Source organism: Rhipicephalus microplus, chromosome 5 (genome assembly GCF_043290135.1).
Source record: "Rhipicephalus microplus isolate Deutch F79 chromosome 5, USDA_Rmic, whole genome shotgun sequence".
Classification (NCBI taxonomy): Eukaryota; Metazoa; Arthropoda; class Arachnida; order Ixodida; family Ixodidae; genus Rhipicephalus; species Rhipicephalus microplus.
Genome location: NC_134704.1, coordinates 199,591,525 through 199,611,271, shown reverse-complemented (window position 1 = coordinate 199,611,271; position 19,747 = coordinate 199,591,525). Strand labels below are relative to the sequence as shown.

The 19,747-nt window shown below is 45.3% G+C and overlaps 1 protein-coding gene across 1 annotated transcript in view; it reads left to right on the top strand.

Annotated features, from left to right (window-relative positions):
• AGO1 (protein argonaute-1) overlaps positions 1-19,747 on the top strand; it is a 184,763-nt gene that overhangs the window by 115,743 nt on the left and 49,273 nt on the right. Inside the window, exon 8 of the mRNA XM_037424376.2 lies at positions 10,041-10,472. Coding sequence (XP_037280273.1) covers positions 10,041-10,472 — 432 coding nt within the window. The remainder of the gene's footprint in view (positions 1-10,040; positions 10,473-19,747) is intronic.

Genomic DNA, 19,747 nt, shown 5'->3' with positions numbered 1-19,747 from the left:
CGTTGGTTGACGCGGGCAGTTTCGTGACCTTCGCTCACTGTGTGCTTGTCAGCTGCAATGTCTCTACTCTTGCACTATTTGCGAACTGCACTGTGGCGCGCGGATAATTACAAAAAAACAAGGGACATGCCGCGCACAGATAGAAATAAAAAGAAGGCGCACGACAGCGGCCAAGAAGGAGGGGGCAATTGAGGGGGTTCGGCATAATTAAAAATGGAAAAGATCGAATAGCCAAGGATGTGCCGGCTGTCTGTGTGGGACGGCAGCAGATGAGTGTAGGTGGTGAGTTTATTAGGCGAGAGAAAAAAAAGTTCATATTTTGGCGACAGAAGTTGGGGGTGTGTTTGTTATGTGAGTGCGTTCATTATGCAAGTAGATACGGCATGTGGCTGGGTTTGCTAAAGAGCTGAGGTGATATTCTTGAGCATACACATTTGTGATACGATCATGTACATTCGCAAGATCACGCGCAACTGTCCCCGTCCACGGACAAAGGTCAGTCAGTTGGTGCATGATGCCTCGAGAACAATGCAAGGTGAGCTGCCGCATATTTCACAGCGCAATATTTGTAATGCCAGAAATGAAGCAGGTGGAACATGTTATGTGCCCATCACAAAAGAATTGAGAATGTCAGTAGCTTCTGCAAGGAACCAACACAATGCATTTTCGGAAACTCTGAAAAGGCAAAAGCAGGAAGATGAAAAACAGAAAAAAGAAATGTCGCTTTGAAGAGGAAGTTAACATGTTTACAAAAGAAAACAAAACTAGAAGCCGCTGTTCAGGAATTAACAGCTACAGCAGAGTCTTATGCAGAAAAGCAGAGGCAACTAGCAACCTGATGTGCATCATCATATCAAACAGCCTTACGATGACAGCCGAGGACAAGTAGCAGGAGATAGTGGATATCGATGTCAAAATTTAGGATATGCAACAAGGCATTGGATAATAATTAAGTTTTTTCTATTTGAATAAATAAATGTTTGTATCTTATGTCATACTAAAAGTGATTAACTATGCAATTGTAAGACAGTATGATTGGAAACTGTCTAGAAAGAAACTGTAATTGGAGCCATGTTTTCCATGTCTGCCCTAGCGATGGCACCCTTTTTTGAATAATTTTAGTTATTCCAAGCTTCAGTCATCCCCTGAACATGTTAATCGGGTTTCTGACATTGTGGTCCTTGAAAACTCGTACACATAGCCTTGAAAGTCCTCGAAAACCTCTGAATTTTCGCAATGAAAACGAGCATAAACCCTGTGTGAAAGTATCGAATAATTTAATATCTTGCTGTTATGTTGAACGACGGAACTATAGTGCCACTGCTCGCATATTGAAACGGGTCTCGCAATAGCGAGGGGTAGCATTGCGGAATTCTGGGAAAACTCTCGCCTTATGCTTAAATAAATTAGTGTATTGATCACACCACGATTCTCACAGCCCCTTGAAATCCTGGAATACTATTGATATTGACAAAACAATAAGCTCGTGATAATGCTTTCAGTTAATTAAAACTAAATTCAATTTTTTTTCTTGGCCCTCTATTCTTAAAGCCTCTTAATTCAAACTCCATCATTCGGTCGATTCATACTTTTGCTGTTTCATACTAGAAAATCTCTGCTCCTTTCCTGCTGCTATTTAAAAACTTGCGTACCTATGTAATCCTAACAGTATAGAAATGAAAAATAAGTGCCTTAAGTCTTCACGGAAAAAAACTTTTGCTAGTAAAAAACAAATGTTTGAGATGAAGCACTAGCATGATAAACCGTGATGCTTCTCAACTGGTATAGAGAGCTTTATGCTGAAGGCACATATAGCAAAGAAGCAGTTGGCAATTGACAATTTCTGTAAAAGGTCTGATCAGCAGTAAATGGTCGATAAACTCGTGGCCCTTACATCTCTGCTTTCGGTTCATTTTGTGCAGAGGAGGGTTAAAAACACTTAAAATATTAGGACCTATAAAATCAATGCCTATTCATAATTTATGGTGTCATCCTGCCCACTGTCATATTCACAACTTTCAGGGACTATAGGGGGCGCCACAAGAAAACTAAAATGGCTGTCGATGTGGTGATCCCCTGCCTGCGCGGAGCCTTCGTCACAGGTTTTCTCTCTGTGTGGTTGCCCTTGCTTTTGCAGCTAGGATAATTTTCCATGGGATTTAAATTCCCATGAAGAAAGTATCTCAAGCTAGAGTGCAAAAAGTGTGGAACACGCGGTATTTATTTATTTATTTTTATTTATTTATGAATACTGCAACCCTAACATAGGGTTTTAGCAGGGTGGATACACATTTGCTAAATTAACAAATCGGCAAACAAGTAAATATAAAACAGGTGAGGTATGTACACAAAAAGACAATGGTTTGCAATGAACAGTCATAAGGGCATATAATGAAATCAGCGCTATATTCAAGTTGGTCACGAGTGGGGAATTGCTACAGTGATAGAAATAAAAAGCAGGATCACATATCAGACACTCACTGCTGGAGCTGCGCAGCAAAAAGATTCAAGGAAGACTGGGAAACAACTTCGTTACTAAGGTTATTCCATTCGATGATTGTCCTCGGAAAAAATGAATATTTGAACGTGTTATTACGGGTGGAGAATGGGGTTATTGTAAGGGAATGCCTCTGTCTTGTGGCATATCCCGTGGAGAAATTAAGTATGTGTGATAAGTCTAACTTATAATAACCTTTAACTAACTGAAAGAAAAATTTCAATCTTAATACTTTATTCCTTTGAGTAGGTGTTGAAAGATTGGCTTTTGATAATAAACGTGTTATTGAAGTGCGGCCGAAACTGTTATAAATAAATCTAACAGCTCTCTTTTGAATTTTTTCCATTTCGCTAATGTTTTTTCTGGTGTGAGGGTACCAGATTATGGAAGCATAATCTAAAGAAGGTTGAACAATTGCATTAAAAGCAATAAGGCGAACGGCGGGGGTTGAAAGCTTGAGAGCTCGTATGATCTTTCACCGAATTTGACGTCGGATGCGCTCGTGTAGCAGCTGGTTTAGTGACATTCCATCACACTGCATTGCCGGATCGGGCATTCGGCGTGTGTCAAACTCTGCAGATGTTTGTCATTCACTCGGTCCAGCATTTGCGATGGTAAACAACCTGGGAGACATGTGACATAGGGCTGCTTGTGCTACCGGTGGTTCATTTACCCCTCTGATCATTTTGACCGAGGGTGCCGGTTTCATGCCAGCGAAGATGGGTTACAATTGTTTCATCACGCAAAATAATGCTTAACGCAATAAACTTGTGCTCCAGTATGTCGCTTATTCAAAACAGCGCCGGCTTACAAGCTACGAGCGAGATTGGGAACCACGATGCTTGGGCATTTATTTCGCAGGTAAACATGCGACACTGCAGGCCGTGACACCCGACCGGCTTACTTTGCTTCGATCTTCATATGAATGTTGTGGAGAAAACTGCTTCCATATCTCGACGCAGGCATAAGACTACAAATATACATATCGTTGCTGAAATTTGAGCGCCCTAGACAGGCTTGCGCTTGATCACGGACGGCGGCGATGGCTGTTCAGCTGCTGCTCGCATGTGTCAGTTGCGGCGAACTGTGTTCAAGTGTTGTTCGCTTGCGAAAGCATAATTCCGAGTACGAGTATAATTACTGACTTCTAAATAAGATACTGACAATCAATAATTTGAAGCCGTGTAGGACATTTCTTCTCCCCCCCCCCCCCCCCAACAAAAAACTAAATTGTGTGCAGTTTTTTTTTTCTTTTTCACTATTCCTACTCCTTGGTTCTATGAATCTCCCGAATTTCAAGGTCGTGAGCTTGGCAAATCCATATTTAAATTCGTAGAGTCTGTCAAATTATGTGAGGCGCAGCAAATGCTAATGTGGACTTAATCATTGTTTGCTCAGTGGCATGGTTCAAAATACTACTTTCATTGAAATAGCAGTACTTGTGTTCACACTGCACCATGTAGATGATGTTGAATGGCTTATACATATATTTCTTGCTATAAATGTAAGCCTTCTTTTTTATACTAAGTACTGCAAGTTTGGTCTTTTAAAACTGCTTCCATATCCTGACACAGGCATAAGACTAGAAATATACATATCGTTGCTGAAATTTTGAGCGCCCTAGACAGGCTTGCGCTCGATCACGGACGGCGGCGATGTCTGTTCAGCTGCTGCTCGCATGTGTCGGTTGCGGCGAACTGTGTTCAAGTGTTGTTCGCACACGAAAGCATAGTTGTATTAACCAAATTATTGTAGGCCCAACAAAAAGCACGAGCACTCAACTGTTTGTCTAAGGAATGATACTGATTATAGTTGGGGTTGAACATCCCAGAACCATCATATGATTATGAGAGACGCCGTAGTGGAGGGATCCGGAAATTTCGACCACCTGGGATTTTTTAACGTACACTGAAATCTAAGCACATAACACGGTCCTCGAGCATTTTTGTCTCCATCAAAAATGCAGCCAGGATTCGATCCCGCCATTGTGAAGTGCCGTGCTGCTGAGCTCTGTGGGCTCGATTGCCGGCCATGGCAGCAGTATTTGAAAGGGCTAAATGGAAAAGAACAACCGTGGGCTTAGATTTAAGAGCACTTTAAGGAACCCCAAGTAGTGAAAATGAATCCCGAGGTTTACGGTACAGTCTCATTATGTCGTAGTTCTGGTAAATAAAATCCAAACAATCTTGTTTCGTCCCAGAAGTCAGCAGATTTCAAGTGCTCACTGATAATCACAATATGTTGACAAGTTTCACAATGTATAGTGCGATAACTTATTTTTCCTTTGTCAGCGGAAAAGAAAACCAAGCACGCTAATGACACCTTTTACGAGGCAGTTTGAGCCTTGCAGCCTACTGCACAAGCAATTTATCTTGTATTATTCGTGCAATATTGAAGCTAAAAGGTTCTGCAATGTTGCACCTACCAAATTTGTCGCACTTCAGTTCATGCAGGCACAGGAAGTTGAGGGACACAAGGATGGCGAGGCACGGCTCGCTCGTTGTAGCCAAGCAAGTTTTCGTTCTATCATTACATCGCAGCTTGGGCCAGCTGCCCTGTGGCGGCACCACCGTAGCTGAAAGTTGCGAATATCTGAGAGCTTCTGATTACTCAAACTTCGTGATAATTCAAAGAAAATTCAGAAGTCCTTTTGAGTTTGAATGAACGAGTCGACTAGATAAGTTCAAGAGCCCTTGAAACTCCTTGATTATTCGTGTACTCCTTGTCAATTTTGAAAAGGACCTAGATGAAATGTTCCACAAGATGAAATTAAGTCTCTGTAAGTCACGCTCATTTCAAAAGCCCTATCACTTGCGAATGACCATGAAAACAAGCTGTGTTCATTAAAAAAAACATTGAGAGTTTCGGTTTTAAATTGTCCAGCTGGTACGGCGACTGACAACTAATATCATTTGTAAATGAACCAAGTCAAGGCATATCACTCAGGCGATGAAGTGGAAGGCTATTCAGCATGTTTAGGCAGGCAAGAAATGTTCGACCATCGCGGACGACTTCGGGATACCACGGAGCACTCTGAGTACCTTCTTGAAGAACAAAACTGATATTAAGGCAAAGGTGGCGGAGCAGCAAACGTCGGAAGCCTGTCATGTGCGTGCTTCTGCCCATGGAAATGTAGAAAAGGCATTCTATGCCTGGTTTTAGAAGTGCATGCAAAGACCATTCCGGTTTATGGCCTGATGCTGATCGCTGAGGCCAAATGGTTTGCCGCTGCACTTGGTGAAACAACTTCGCCGACAACATCGAGTGGGTTCACCGATTTAAGCAGCACTACAACATCATTGGCAAAGCCAATCTTGGCGAAAGCGAAGCTGTCAGGAGCCAGGACATCCAGCAGTGGATGACGAAGGAGTGGCCGAAAATCTCCGCATAGTTTTCTCTTGCGAAGATCTTCAATGCCTGGTGAGGCGTGAAGACACACACAGTGGTCAATTGCTTCCGCAAGGCAGGCTTCGAGACGGCGGAACTTGCGGGAACCGGTGAAGACGACGGCGAGTGCATGGAGAACTCATTTTGCGAGTTGTCCTACTTCCTGGTAGCAGTTCCACAGAGTGTCTAAGGAGGACTTCATGGAAGCAGACTGCAATGCCCAGGCCTTTGCCAACCATGCTGACGAGGAAATAACAGCTGCGATCACAGGGACCCAGGATGCACAGTTCGACAGGTCATGTGACGAGGAGGATCGCCTGGACGTGGCGCTGGGCACATGCGCGTACTCTGCCGCTGAAGTGGCGGCAGTGTTAGACATCATTCGCCGTTGTATCAGTCACATGGAGGGAAGCAGGCTGTCGCACCTGGACAGCATTGATAAGATCGAGACTAGCGCCTTCAACATTTCAAAAACGCAGAAGCTGGCCGAAATAAGATTTTTTTTCGTGCAAATAAATCGCTCTGTTGTGGCGTATGTATGGAATCGTCATTCTCAAATGCGCCTATTGTAGATGATGATCCACTACAGGTAAGCTTTTGGGGCTTCTATTTTTTTATCGAATTTTTCTTATATCAAACTAATTCGCGATCCCCTTCGAGTTGGATATATCCGTGTTCGACTGTAGCAATTATAGGGACACTTTCGGCGGTTTTTCGTTGTCGCCATGTTGCGTAACAAGTCCAAATTGACAACATGCCCCCGCGCATCGTAACTGTCATGAGCGGGTAGCAGCACGGAAGCGCTGCTGAAGCAGAGATCAAATGAGTCTGCCCTCCCTATCGCCTGAAAAGTACATAAGATAACATCACTCGCGTGTTAGAACACTTGTCGAATGCTCAAAAAGAAAGTGAACCACCCATCTTTAACGAGTATGAAATAACGCGGGTAGGGAGGGGGAGATCGCACGAGTAGCAATAAGGAACTTTGATTTCCGAATATCGGTGCAGTTTCAATGCTAAAGGACTGTGTGAAAACAGCACTTTTCCCTGGAGTGGCCGTATTTGCTCACACTAGCGTTTTGTAGAGGTTCTGCAGTATCGTATCCAAAAGAGTTGGCTGCCAGCCTTACTTCTTATAGAATTGCAATATGTTTGCTATCGTGTTCATTGCATTGCATTCAATCATGTTCATTGCATTCAACATGCCGTCGTGTTGCCAGAACTAATGGGCCTATCGCAAAAGCTACCAGCCTGCGAACTCATGGCGCAGCACAAGATGGAAGCGCGTGACGAGTCAACCTTCGAAGATCCGTCGTCACCATGGTCTCAAAGAGTTTCTATCAGCGCCTAATTTGACATCCCCTTGGTGGTGACGACACGGTTGTCTGAAATTAAGCGAAGTCACAGTTTTGCTGCAAGGGTGAAGCAATGAATGCGGTAGCAACAACTTGGAATGTAACGCTGAGAACGGCAAGCAGATCGAAATGTGCAGGGCCCTGCTCACGCAGGAAAGACGCACGAAAACATACACAGGACGAGAGCGAGGGAAAGAAGTGTATGCCTAAGGGCTCGTTTTTCCGTGTTTTGACACAGTATTAATGCGATCTAACAGACAGTAATGCCAAGGAATGTACAGGGGAAGTTATTAGAACCAATGGAATGTAAATAAGAAGAAAGAAAAGTGGATGAAAAAATAACCAGCCGTGAGCAGGAATCGAACCTACGACCTTCGAATAACGCGTTCGATGCTCTAACCACTGAGCTAGCACAGCGGCCTTCTCTCCATCCACATTTTTTGGGTTTATATGTGAATTTAGAAGTAGGAGTGTCAGTCAGCGTCATCTATAAGCCAAGCGACGAGTGTGAAACACTCTTTTTATGCGCATGTTTGGCGTCACGTATATATATATATATATATATATAGAGAGAGAGAGAGAGAGAGAGAGATTTCGGCCGGGGTCCGGCCTTCGTCAGGGAATTCACTGCATATGTATACAAATCTCTCTCTCTCTCTCTCTATATATATATATATATATATATATATATATAGATTTGTATACATATGCAGTGAATGAAGGCGGTGACGGCAAAAAAACAAGCAGAGACTATCCATATAATTGCTATCGCAAATAAAGAAATTTCTCAGCTTGGCTGCAAAGACGAAGCAATGAATGCGACAGCAAGAAATTGGTCACTCGCAGAATGGCAAGCAGATCGAAACGTGCCCCGGGTTTCTCGCGCACAAATGACGCACGAAACGTACTCACAGGTACAGATAAATGCGCAATAACGTCTCAGTTGTTACTTCGCTGTGTCTGAAAAGTGTGCTCTTTTTGCAAACAGCGACTGTGCAAGGATAGCTGTGACCTTTGTGCGCCCGGTAACTACAACAGAATGGTTCCGGTGAAAGCCCAAAGCCAGCCAAGATGTACAATCCTCTCCACGATGAGATAAGGGTGCTCGAGTGAGCATCCACCCCCTTCTCTCTGCTGGGCAGAGTACGCTGTACATGAGAGCGCACACTGTCGTGTTGTGACGATGTGGTGACGAGCGCTCATTGCGCCATCTGGCTAGTAATGCTGAAAACACGATAGTCCCACTTCCTCAGATGCCCGGCACCTGGGATAAGTGGTAGATAAAAAAATAGCTTGCCGTTTGAATGTTGAAGAACGTGCTATATATCCGTGGCTGAGTGGTTAACGTCTTGCACTCACGTTTCAAAGGTCCCACATTCGATTTCGCGATCTGGAGTTGTTTTCTGGATTATTTTTCTTTTTTGTGCTTTCATGTTTATAGATACATATACATACATATACGGTGAGTGACGACGTCGACAATGGTGGCAAAATGCAGCCGAGGTTGCCCATATAGTTGCTATCGCAATAAAAAACAAAGCAGGGCGTCGTAGGGGGCCACATCATGTGTGCGCATGAAGCTGTGCACGCACGCACAGCATCGAAAACGAAGAGCGAACAACGCGCACACAGACACGGATACCGTGGAAAACTATTTTGTAAAGCGCCCTTCATATACAGCGCGGCCCCACATATGTGATGCCAACTAAAAGCGTGCCACTCCCAATGCACAGAAGTTTTTTTTTTATTTTAATTTGGATTTGGAGTGGTTACAGGGGCTGTGGTCAGTGCATGCGCCCGTGGTGGCGATAATGGCGGCAACGCCGGTTCAAGGGGTGCAGGCGCGCCTGCCTGCCTCGTGCACGGCTCCGTTTTGCTCGTTTTTGCACTCGATAGCTCGTTTTTGCACTCGTGTGCAAAAACAAGCTATCGCTCTTGCTTGGTGCACCGTGCGTGCCATCGGTGGCGGGGCAGCCGTGGAAGATGCATGCTCATACCAAAATGCTAAAATAGGGATAAAGTACCTAGATTGTCCATGGGGAAAATTCGTTATATCAAGGTTGTCTCCCACTGTTACTTTGTTACATAAAGGTCGCAAATACATGCGCTTCTATGGAGCTACAGCGGGGAGAATAGAAAAACTGTTAAATCGAAGAATACTTTATATAGAGGTTCCATATAAGCAGGTTTAACTATATTTCAAAACATGTTTCCTAACAGTGATGTTGCACGGAGCTTCACCTGTTCTGACAAAAAAATGCACCTGCATTGCGTGCCAAGATCTGTGCCCATTTTTTACTTCACAAATATGACAAATGATAGAAATGTTTGAGCATTTTGTAGAAAGAGAGGCTGAGATAGCTGCTCTTGAAAAAGAAACTAGTTTCAAAGTACAGCTGCTTTCTAGAGTCATTGATTGATTGATTAATTTGTGGGGTTTTAACGTCCCAAAACCACTATTTGATTATGAGAGACGCCGTAGTGGAGGGCTCCGGAAATTTAGACTGCCTAGGGTTCTTTAACGTGCACCCAAATCTGAGTACACGGGCCTACAACATTTCCGCCTCCATCGTAAATGCAGCCGCCACGCTTTGTAGAGTCATGTGCAAAAATAAAATTATGTTAAACTTTCCTTGAATTTTTTATGTTTGCAGTCTGAATTTTTAGCCAAATATGTGTGAACCTTGTGATAGGTATGTGCTGTGGCCTTCTTTCTTAGAAGTAACTTATCGCAGTCGTGGAAGTTTGCATACATAGATGTCTCTTATTGGGCGCATTCACAAATGTGTCTGTGTCTGCAGGTGGTGGGCAGCATGGACGCTCACCCGAGCCGGTATGCGGCCACAGTGCGAGTGCAGCAGCACCGCCAAGAGATCATCCAGGACCTTGCGTCCATGGTCAAGGAGCTGCTCATCCAGTTTTACAAGTCGACGCGCTTCAAGCCCACTCGCATCATCTTCTACCGAGATGGAGTCTCCGAGGGCCAGTTCGCGCAGGTGCTGCACCACGAGCTGCTGGCGGTTCGGGAGGCGTGCCTCAAGCTCGAGACCGACTACAAGCCGGGAATCACATTTGTTGTTGTTCAGAAGCGGCACCACACACGCCTCTTCTGCTCTGACAAGAAGGAGCAAATTGGCAAGAGTGGCAACATTCCCGCTGGCACCACGGTTGACCTGGGCATCACCCACCCAACAGAGTTCGACTTCTACCTCTGCTCTCATGCGGGCATCCAGGTTAGCTTCGTTATTGGCTGTTTTCTTAGCCTGGTGGGATTGACGCGACTCTGAAGTAGTGGTCCCAGGGTATGTCACTGGCGCATGTGCAAGCCAGCGGTTGGCTAAACACCTCCGCTGATGGCTCAGCATGGTACAGTCGCGTTGGTGCCAGGTGGAGGGGGGAGCTGTTTTTATTTTTTATTTTTTTTAAGCTTAAAATTACACGATGATAAACTTGCCACGCTGGCTGGCTATTTATCTTGAGAAGTGAATACACATGACAGCCAGCTTTTCAATAGAAAGCTGTGTAGGGCAGCACAAAGGCCCTTGGCACATACAAGCTGCCTGAGGCTATCTATGTAGTCAATTGCTGCAGGCACGCTCGTGGTCGCCGGCTCCAAAGTTTCGTCGTCGTCATTTCCCCGCATCGCTCTTGCCGCGCACTTCATGCACTAGCCCTCACCCGTGCACGGCTCCGTGGTGTCGACATCATCATCGGCCGTAATGAAGTCATCTCAGTAGATGTCCCGCTCTCTCGAGTCAGAGTTCACGACGCGCTGCCACGAATCGGCTGATCGGTCCTCTTTGGGAGCTTCAGGCTCGGCATCGGCTCCGACATCAACGAAGTCGGCCTTGTGGAAACAGTTTCGCATGCATGTAGCCGTAGCCTGAGTCCACAAAACCTTTGGCATCTCCAAATCTAAGTACAAGGTCACCCGAAGAAGCAGGGTGGCTGCCGGGCGGTCAACAGCTATGAGCAAGCGCTCCACAAAGCGGTGCGTATAATAACTTTTGAACGTGCCAATGATGCCCAAGTCCAGAGGTTGCACCTTAGGCATTGTGTTGGGCGGCAGGAAAGCAGGGTCACTGCCGTCAGCGAGGCTTGTACGGGTTGCGCGAAAGTTATCGACCACGAGCAGCTTTGCTTATGCATGTCATCGTCAAATTCGTGCAGCCACGCTATTAATAAATCACGAGTCATCCACGCTTTGGCATTATGTCTGTAACGAACAAGCACATATCCCTGAAAGCAACGCGGCTTGTTCAATTTGCCGATTACAAAGGGCACATGCCAGTCGCTGCCATTCATATTAGTGCACAAAAGTGCTGTGATGTGCACTTTGCTATGTTTGCCGCAAGCGCACGTGTCGGCTTTCATGGCGGGAGTTCTTGCCGGTAGCATCTGATAGCGCAGTTTCGTGTGGGTTATAAACGTCTCGCTCTGCATAGCTGCAAATGGTGTCTCGATTTGCTTCGAGCCGCGAGGCAATGTCTTTGTCACTTGCCGAGGCTGCCTCATCAACTATCGATTTGAACACAATGCCATGGCGCACCTTAAAATGATGTAGCCAGCCATCTGCGGGTCAGAAGTCGGGGAAGTCCAAAAGGAATGCAGTCTTTTGCTTTGGCATAATAGTACTGCACCGGAATGTTCTGAGCCCGCGTGCTGACAAGCCATTTCAGCAGTGCATCCTCCACGTCTGTGTATGTAGCCCTCTGCAAGCACTTTCTCTCCGCTGTGTGGGCATCGGCACTGCTAATCTTTTCCTTGTTTTTCAGGATTGTCAGTATGGTTGACTTGTTGACGCCGTACTTTTTAACCAACTCGCAGTTTTTCGGGCCTTGAGCGAGCTCTGCTGAAATGGCTCGCTTAGTAGCAAGGTCCAGTGCGTTTCGCTTCTTGCCACCGTCCACCATCATGAACGCACCCCACCACAGAACACCTAAACACTAACAGCTAGTGAGCAAAAAGCGCACGCAGGGCGCACGTAGTGCATGTGTGATAAGACAAGCGAGCGTGCGTGTAACTTCTCTGGGCTCGTTTCTAGCCAGTATAAAAAAAAAAAAATGGGTGCGGCAGCGTCTCGGAGGTACATTTTTGGTGTGAAAAAAAGGTTGAGAAGGGGGTTAAGTGACACGGTGGAGACTAGCAAAGGAACTACGAAGGAGGGTAGTTCAGGTAGCTTGCTTGGGAGAGTAGCCTGTGCCGGCTGTACGCTCAGCCAGCATGCATGCAGACCGAGTCTCCAATTGTCGAAGTCGGTACGAGAAAAAAGACAGGAGGGGTGCATTAGAGAACAGCGTTAGGAGAGTGGGACAACTAGACGATCGTGGAGGCAAGGTCGGCGTTTAACAATAGGAATCGATGGGCACCATGCCAATGGCTTATCTTATCAGTGGTCGAAAGTGGTGTCCCTGGAAGTCACCGGAGTGCCGACTCTGTTCACTGTAACCGATCGACAGGGCTCGGAGACGTTTATTGTAAGCGTGATTTTGTGACATAGAGATAATGTATGTTTCCACAGTCACACGAGTACCATTCGTTTTAAGTGAAGATTCATTCTAAGTGGGGCCGTTATATGTGGGCTCAGCTGTATTATTAACAGTAGTACCCTACTTACCGAGAAATTAAGGTAAATGCACAAGAAAACATGCACCGCAGTAGGATATACTCAAAATGATCCCGATGACGTCACACGAACTGCCTTCAATTAATCACTAGTAATCAATCTAGCTGCACTAAATAAAGAACCTTCCGTGCATCAAGAGACGCAATAAAATCCTGCTTGTTCGTTTCTGTTTGATTCATGGGAAAAAGATAGGGGTGTGTTAATATCAAAATTTTCGAATACGAATACATAACTTCGAATACGGATCGAATATTGAATAATGAAGAGATTTGTTGTTAGAGTTTTAGCTCGAAAGACCCCAATTTTATCGATTTATTTTTAATTTTGCACCCTGTTCTTGTATCCGGTCAAGTCACTAAGGAAAATCGAAGTACTTGGGGCGTAGCAATACTCCTTATCTCTCTTGCTTCCGTTGCCTTTCTCGAGGACCGCGCTTATCATTTTATGATCAAGAATGCTTTGTTCTTCATTCCTCTCTTCTTCTCCTCCGGTTTCACGAAATGTGTTTCGCTCCTCAGTCATCTGCACCAAGCTAATTTTAGGTTCAAAGTGAATCGCGATTTCGATCGAATAATTTCGTATCAAATTTGAATAGTATATACGACATATAAAGAAAAATGTGCATACTCATCACAACCTAACTTATCTGCACAATAATAAAAAAAAATGAAATGGTCTCTATGCAAATTTCCTTTTTTTCATTCACAAGAAGTCGAAAGAAATTTTAGTAGCGGCATAATTTTACTCTCAGCAGGGTGCAAGTCAAAGCGGCACGTATAATAACTTTTGAACGCGCCAATGATGCCCAAGTCCAGAGGTTGCACCTTAGGCATTGTGTTGGGCGACAGGAATGCAGGGTTACTGCCGTCAGCGAGGCTTGTACGTGGTGCACGGAGCAGTTGTCGACCACGAGCAGCACACGCCTGCCTTGCTTGTGCATATCATGGTCAAATTCGCGCAGCCACGCTATGAATAAATCACGAGGAATCCACGCTTTGGCATTATGTCTGTAACGAACAGGCACATATCCCTAAAAGCAATGCGGCTTGTTCGATTTGCTGATTACAAAGGGCACGCGCCAGTTGCTGCCATTCATGTTAGTGCACAAAAGTGCTGTAACCCTTCAAGTACGTAACATCTGAAGATTTATTATACTTAGAGCATATAAGCAGTCAATAATTGCTTTTAAGCTTGATAAAATGAATTGATTTGAGAGTAATATTTTCACTTAAGGGGCCGTGCAAAACTTTTTCAAGTAGCAATGGAATGCATTCACTAAAGAAGCTTACTTATTGCCTCATGAATTCACCGCCGCAAATATTTTTAGAATCCGTCCAGTACGGGCGGAGTTGCAAAGATTTCTCGCACGCTGCTAGGGCATTCTTTCTTCTCATCCTGATGAAAGCACTGGAAGCTAAACTGGGAAGGATGGCGCGAGAAAAGAAAATACGTCACACATGCTTTCTGAGTTTATGGAGCCATTTACCGAGAGAAGAAAGGAATTTTCAGCTGGCTTTGAGAATCTATTGTGTATCGCACGCCGCGTGCTGCGCTATAATATTTGGTTTGGGTGTCCTCGGTACCCTCGACAACCAATGGGCAGCGTTTTCTGACAATGCTCAAAAAGTGTTGCAGGGCCCCTTTAAATTTGGAGGGGGGCTTCGCTGTAGAGCGGATTTCTCCTGAGTAGGTGCATTCACGATTAGCACGCCTACACCACAGTGAAACCATCTTTACAGGCAGTACATTCTGATTAATATGCATTTATTCGTTTCTTGCAAATACTTTGAAATTTTCAATAATTTAAATTTGAACCAAAGCGAGTTTGAATACCCTAATACTCATTTGGATATTTGGAGCATTTGAATAATTGCACAAGCCTATGAACTAATATTTGTGAACACCAAATATACGAGGAATAATTGAGTTAGTTTCAATATTCGAAATTTTCGAATAACTGGTTATCTAATCGAATACGAGTATTACAAGTCCAACTTTAGAATATTCACACACCCTTAGAAAAAGAACCTCTGGACGTTACTATATAGCACGTACGACGCACCGTTCATCGCGTAATCAAGGCAGCTATTCAGACCACTGTCGTGCCTTCAACTGCCACTTTCGACGAAAATTACGGACCATCTCTCCCTGAAGGGAACCCTGATGGGATGCGAAGCAGCAGTGGTGTGCACAGCGTTGACCCGGTGGAAACGGGCATTGACGCCGGTTCTGAAGGACCAGTTTGAAGTGAAACTCCGTGTAGTGTTTACTCGAGTAAACGTTTGTTTGAAACGCAAAGACACAGGAGGCGGGACGCGTTGAAGACACTTGCACTCAACTTCCTTAGCTCGCGTTTCGTCACTGTTACCCGTGCGCTGTCTGTATTCTCGAACGTGATCGGTGTTTTTGACTTGCACCTTGTTGGTATCGCAGGTCTTCCACTGCCGACGCTTGCATTCGGCTTCCCTGGCTTGCGCCTCATCGGTGTTGACGTTGCCATTCGCGAACGCGATGGGCTTTGCTAACCCTCGTAATGCTGGCGACAGACAGTCTGGAATGGTAGGCGCACTCTAGCGGGAAGCATGCCACGGCGGCGTCCCACCCATCGGCGTGATTGCGCTGTCCACATTGATGCCGCCGCAAGATTACACGCTGCGCGTAGGTTCTTCTCGCTGACAAATAGAGAGAGATGGCGCGAGTGAGATGATGCCCACGTGAAGAGTGAGCTCGAGCGTTTCGAGTGGTGGAGAGGGTGAAGCGAGACAGAGCTGACAGGCGGCGAGCGCACGGCAGGCGAGGGAGGGAGACATCGCTGCACACTGCTAGGAAGGTTTGAGCTACTTGGCACCGCTCCAACACCTGCGGCGAAGGGAGCGGTGCCGACAGAGGGACAGCGTTACACTGGCTAGTCAAAGAGCTGCTTCGCATCTAAAAAACAAGCGGGTGGCGATGTAGCGGCTCAAAAACTTTCCTGGCTTTCTTCAAACTTGCACGGAATGCTGCTTAGGCCTCCTTTGCCACAGTACGCAGGCGACATGCGGAAAAGTATCTTGTGATTTGGAAGAAGCTGTTAGGACTAGTCACGAAACGCAACACATTTTGTTAAATTGCTCATTGGTGTATGTGTCGCGTAATTGTGAGTACTAGTGTGATTGCTGGCGTCTAAAAGAGTTGTTGGCAATCATTTGTACCCGCCCCCGCCCCCCCCCCCTCTCAAAGAAAACCTCGTGCACCAGTTTTTTTTTTTTTTTTGCCATTCCTACTGTTCGGTTTTACAAATTTCCTGAATTTCAAGGTCGCCAGCTTGGCAGTGGATGGGATAAAATTTTATTGGGTTCTCAAAAACGCCAATCACTGTGTCATGGGCCGCTCCCACGTGGGGACTGAGACGTCGAGCTTCTCAGCCGCCTCACGGGCTTGGTGGACAGCCCAGAGGTGATCTGCCAAAGATGAGCTGCGAATTGCTGCCTCTCATCTAGCAGAGGTGATATTCGATAAATGAGTGAGCCACATTTGAATTCGCAATCTGTCAAAGGATTCCGCAGGCACGGCAAATGCTAATGTGGACTTCATTGTTTGCTCAGTGGGGAAATTCAGTACTTTTGTTGAAATAGTGGTACTCATGTTCACTATGCATGCTTTAGGTGGGTTGAATGTTCTTTGCGTATATGTAACTGTAAGCATTATTTTTTGTACTACTCCAAACTTGGTCTGTCACAAGAAAAGTTTCTCGGTAAGCTGCTCTAAATTTGGATTATAGTGCTCCAAAGTAACATCTTGCTGCTCCAAAAATTGCTCCAAATTCTACTTTGGCTGTTCCACCCCTGAACTAGCATCAAAAAGATTGCTGAACTCTCCTATTTATACTTTTCTATCAACACCATTTGTAAAAATACAATTATAGTTTTTTATAATGTGCAGAGAAAATGAATAGCGTTACAGCACTCAATAATGTTTCATGATATAAGCTAAAAAAAAAAAAAAACAATGATTCTAGCTAGACTCATCGGTTATAATGTAGCACTGGAGTCACTGACCGCAACTGCACAAAAAGCAGAAGTTCAGAAAACTGAGCTTTCATTTTTCATGAAAGTGGTCAATTTTTAACTTTGAGCACCTAAACCTCGCATGGGATGTAGTTCTTTGTCTCTGTAGGTGCATTTTCTTTCGATTTCAATTCAATTTTTCCTTTCTGTGAAATAGTTTTGTGTACTTCGGTTTACTGCTTGACGCACGGTGCATCCTTTTCAGCAGCTCGCCGCGACGAGCACAATCCTGGAGAGTACCCAAATTATGGTGTCATATCTTGTATTGCTTTCCCACAGTCAGCATTAAAATGGCTAACTGCATCTGTCACAGCACTCTCAGGGGTGGAAGTGCTACGCCGCCCCATTCTGCGTCAATCTGACCTGCTGTTCCTTAACAATTTGCTCGTGCAACGCCAAGTTTAGTCGCCTCATCATCGATCGAGCAACACGCATGGGCTACACAAAGGACGCAACCGCATCCATATCAGATTAGTTCAGTCACGTCAGGAACAGAATGCATGAATTTTGTTAAGGTGGCGTTTGTCTGCATACCTCATTATGTAACTACATATGTTTTAACAGCAAAGTTGTTAGTCAAACTATAGAGACGACAGTGGTGTTTCAAAAACTCTCCGTACCGTTGCCGACCAACCGCCGAGGACAGCGCATGCTCGGCGATAAAGACTGTCGAACCATATAAACTGAAAAACATAAAAATCAGTTTCACCGGCGAAGCATTGATTGCAAAGGGAGAGCAGCGCTGAATAGGTGGCGCGCCGAAAAAAAGCACCTGGTGGAGAATCTTGAAACAACTCAGCCGCTCGTGCCCACACGACCGGCCGCAGTGTACCACTCTGAGAGCATGCGCATGCGCCACTGCTGTGTTTTATTTTGTAATGTACAGCCGTCAGCACCTTTAACACGAACACTTTATTGCGTGATCAGGGCTAGTTTGATTGATGCCAGCCGCTATCTGCTGGGCGCTTTTGCCGAGGTAATACCTCGGTAGGCTTGGATAGTATGTCGGCATGTATGGTTAGCATCTTGGCAACAGAATTCGGATGTACATAGTGTCAGCGTCAATCAAGGTGCTGCAGGACACAAGGCGGAGCGTTCGTGTTAGTGGTGCTGACGGCTGTACAGTCCGAGAGCCATCGCGCCAGTAATACTGCACTGTGGTTTGGAAAAATATATTTTTCCAGAGGCTACTCTCACCTAAAAAACACTAAAAAAAAGGAAAGAAGCCTTGCAAAGCGGACTGTGTCTACGCATATGGCATCGAAGGGACAGTGCTATGTCCTGACGGCGACTCCATCGTCCTGAATTTCTGGTTGCGTGCTGGGTTTTGTGTTCAAAGGTAGTGCAGGCTGACATGCCCTCATTGATAAGTCCACGATGCCACTAGTATATTACGCTGTCTACATCTGCAGTAAAACAAAAAACAAAACAAACAAGAACGCAGTAAGTGGTAGCTGCGTCAATTTTTTTTTCTGGCATCGTAAGTACGCCCTGTCCGCGGTGTGTATGCATTGGGACATTGATCAAGCGAACCATCATGGCACCATAATACTTGTGGTATCCTGCTACTATGCTAAGGGCACGGGATAGGTGACCAACTACGGCAGCCACACTTTGATGGGGGTGAAATATAGAAAGAACACCTGTGAACCAAGATATATGTGCGCATTGGAGAACTTCAAAAGATCAATTAATTGTGATACCCACACTACAGCGTGCCCCAAAATGATGTCTCGCTTGGCACATGAAAGCCTAGCAATTATCGATGTTGGTCAGACATGTTTCTTTTAGGCTTAAACAGGCAAGTGAAAAAACTGAAACTTTGCGTTAGGTGAGCTAAATGATAAGTAAAATCTAAGACATTTGATAATTCTCTAGCAATGCATAAATTCCTATGTATACTTAGCCATGGCAGACGCTTACCGCATCTGCAGAAGCTTACCGCATCTGCAGACTTCAGGGAGCTAAGCTACGGGCAGTCCGCTGCTTTCTTCGTAACAAGAACTCTGTCTTCAGCACAAATTAAGTTTAACAGAGGCACCTCAGCATTGGGTATTCGCTGCGAGAGAATCTTTTATAACTTGGGGACGTAGGCGAACGTGCCCCCGCACAAGCCTTGAGTACAAGGCAGCTGTCCTTTATACGCGTAACTGTTTATAAATAATGTGAACTACCTGCCTATCTTGTCAATCACTTCATGCGGTGGCATCAAATGGAGTTTGGTGAGGGGGGTCCGATGAATGGATGTATGGAAAACTTTGTTAGTCCTGAAGTGTGCTACCCAACGCTCAATGGGCCAGAAAAGAAATACATTCGCTGCACAATACGCTCGTTTTATTTCCGGCAAAACGCCGTTTAAATTCGACTGTCCAGCCCTGGTTTCCAGCATGGCTTCACTATATGTTATAGGTTTATAGAGCAGGCCGAGGATTTGTTTTTTCTTACCTCACATTAAAGAATATAAACAAGAGAGCGAGAGCAGAAAGTACTTTGCTTGCCAGACCGCTTGGGTGCAACGCCGCCTCACCTCTTATTGATGTGATTAAAAAAATGTAGACGGATACATCTTTCCTCTTTCTATATATTGTTGCAGTTGAATATGCAGCAGTACCTCTAGCACCCTTTGGTGTTGCGGCGATGCGCGCCCGCACCACCTCTACGGGCCGCCACCTCGTCAGCGGCAGCGGCTGAGAAATGCACGCTTTGACCGCCAGGGCAGCCGCGAAAACTCTAGCGCTGGTTCTCTGTAGCAACAATTTGAATTGTTCCAATGGTAATGCCGCATGTGTTTTTCTTTCTTTCTATTTTTGTTACCGCACCAGTATGCTTGTAACAC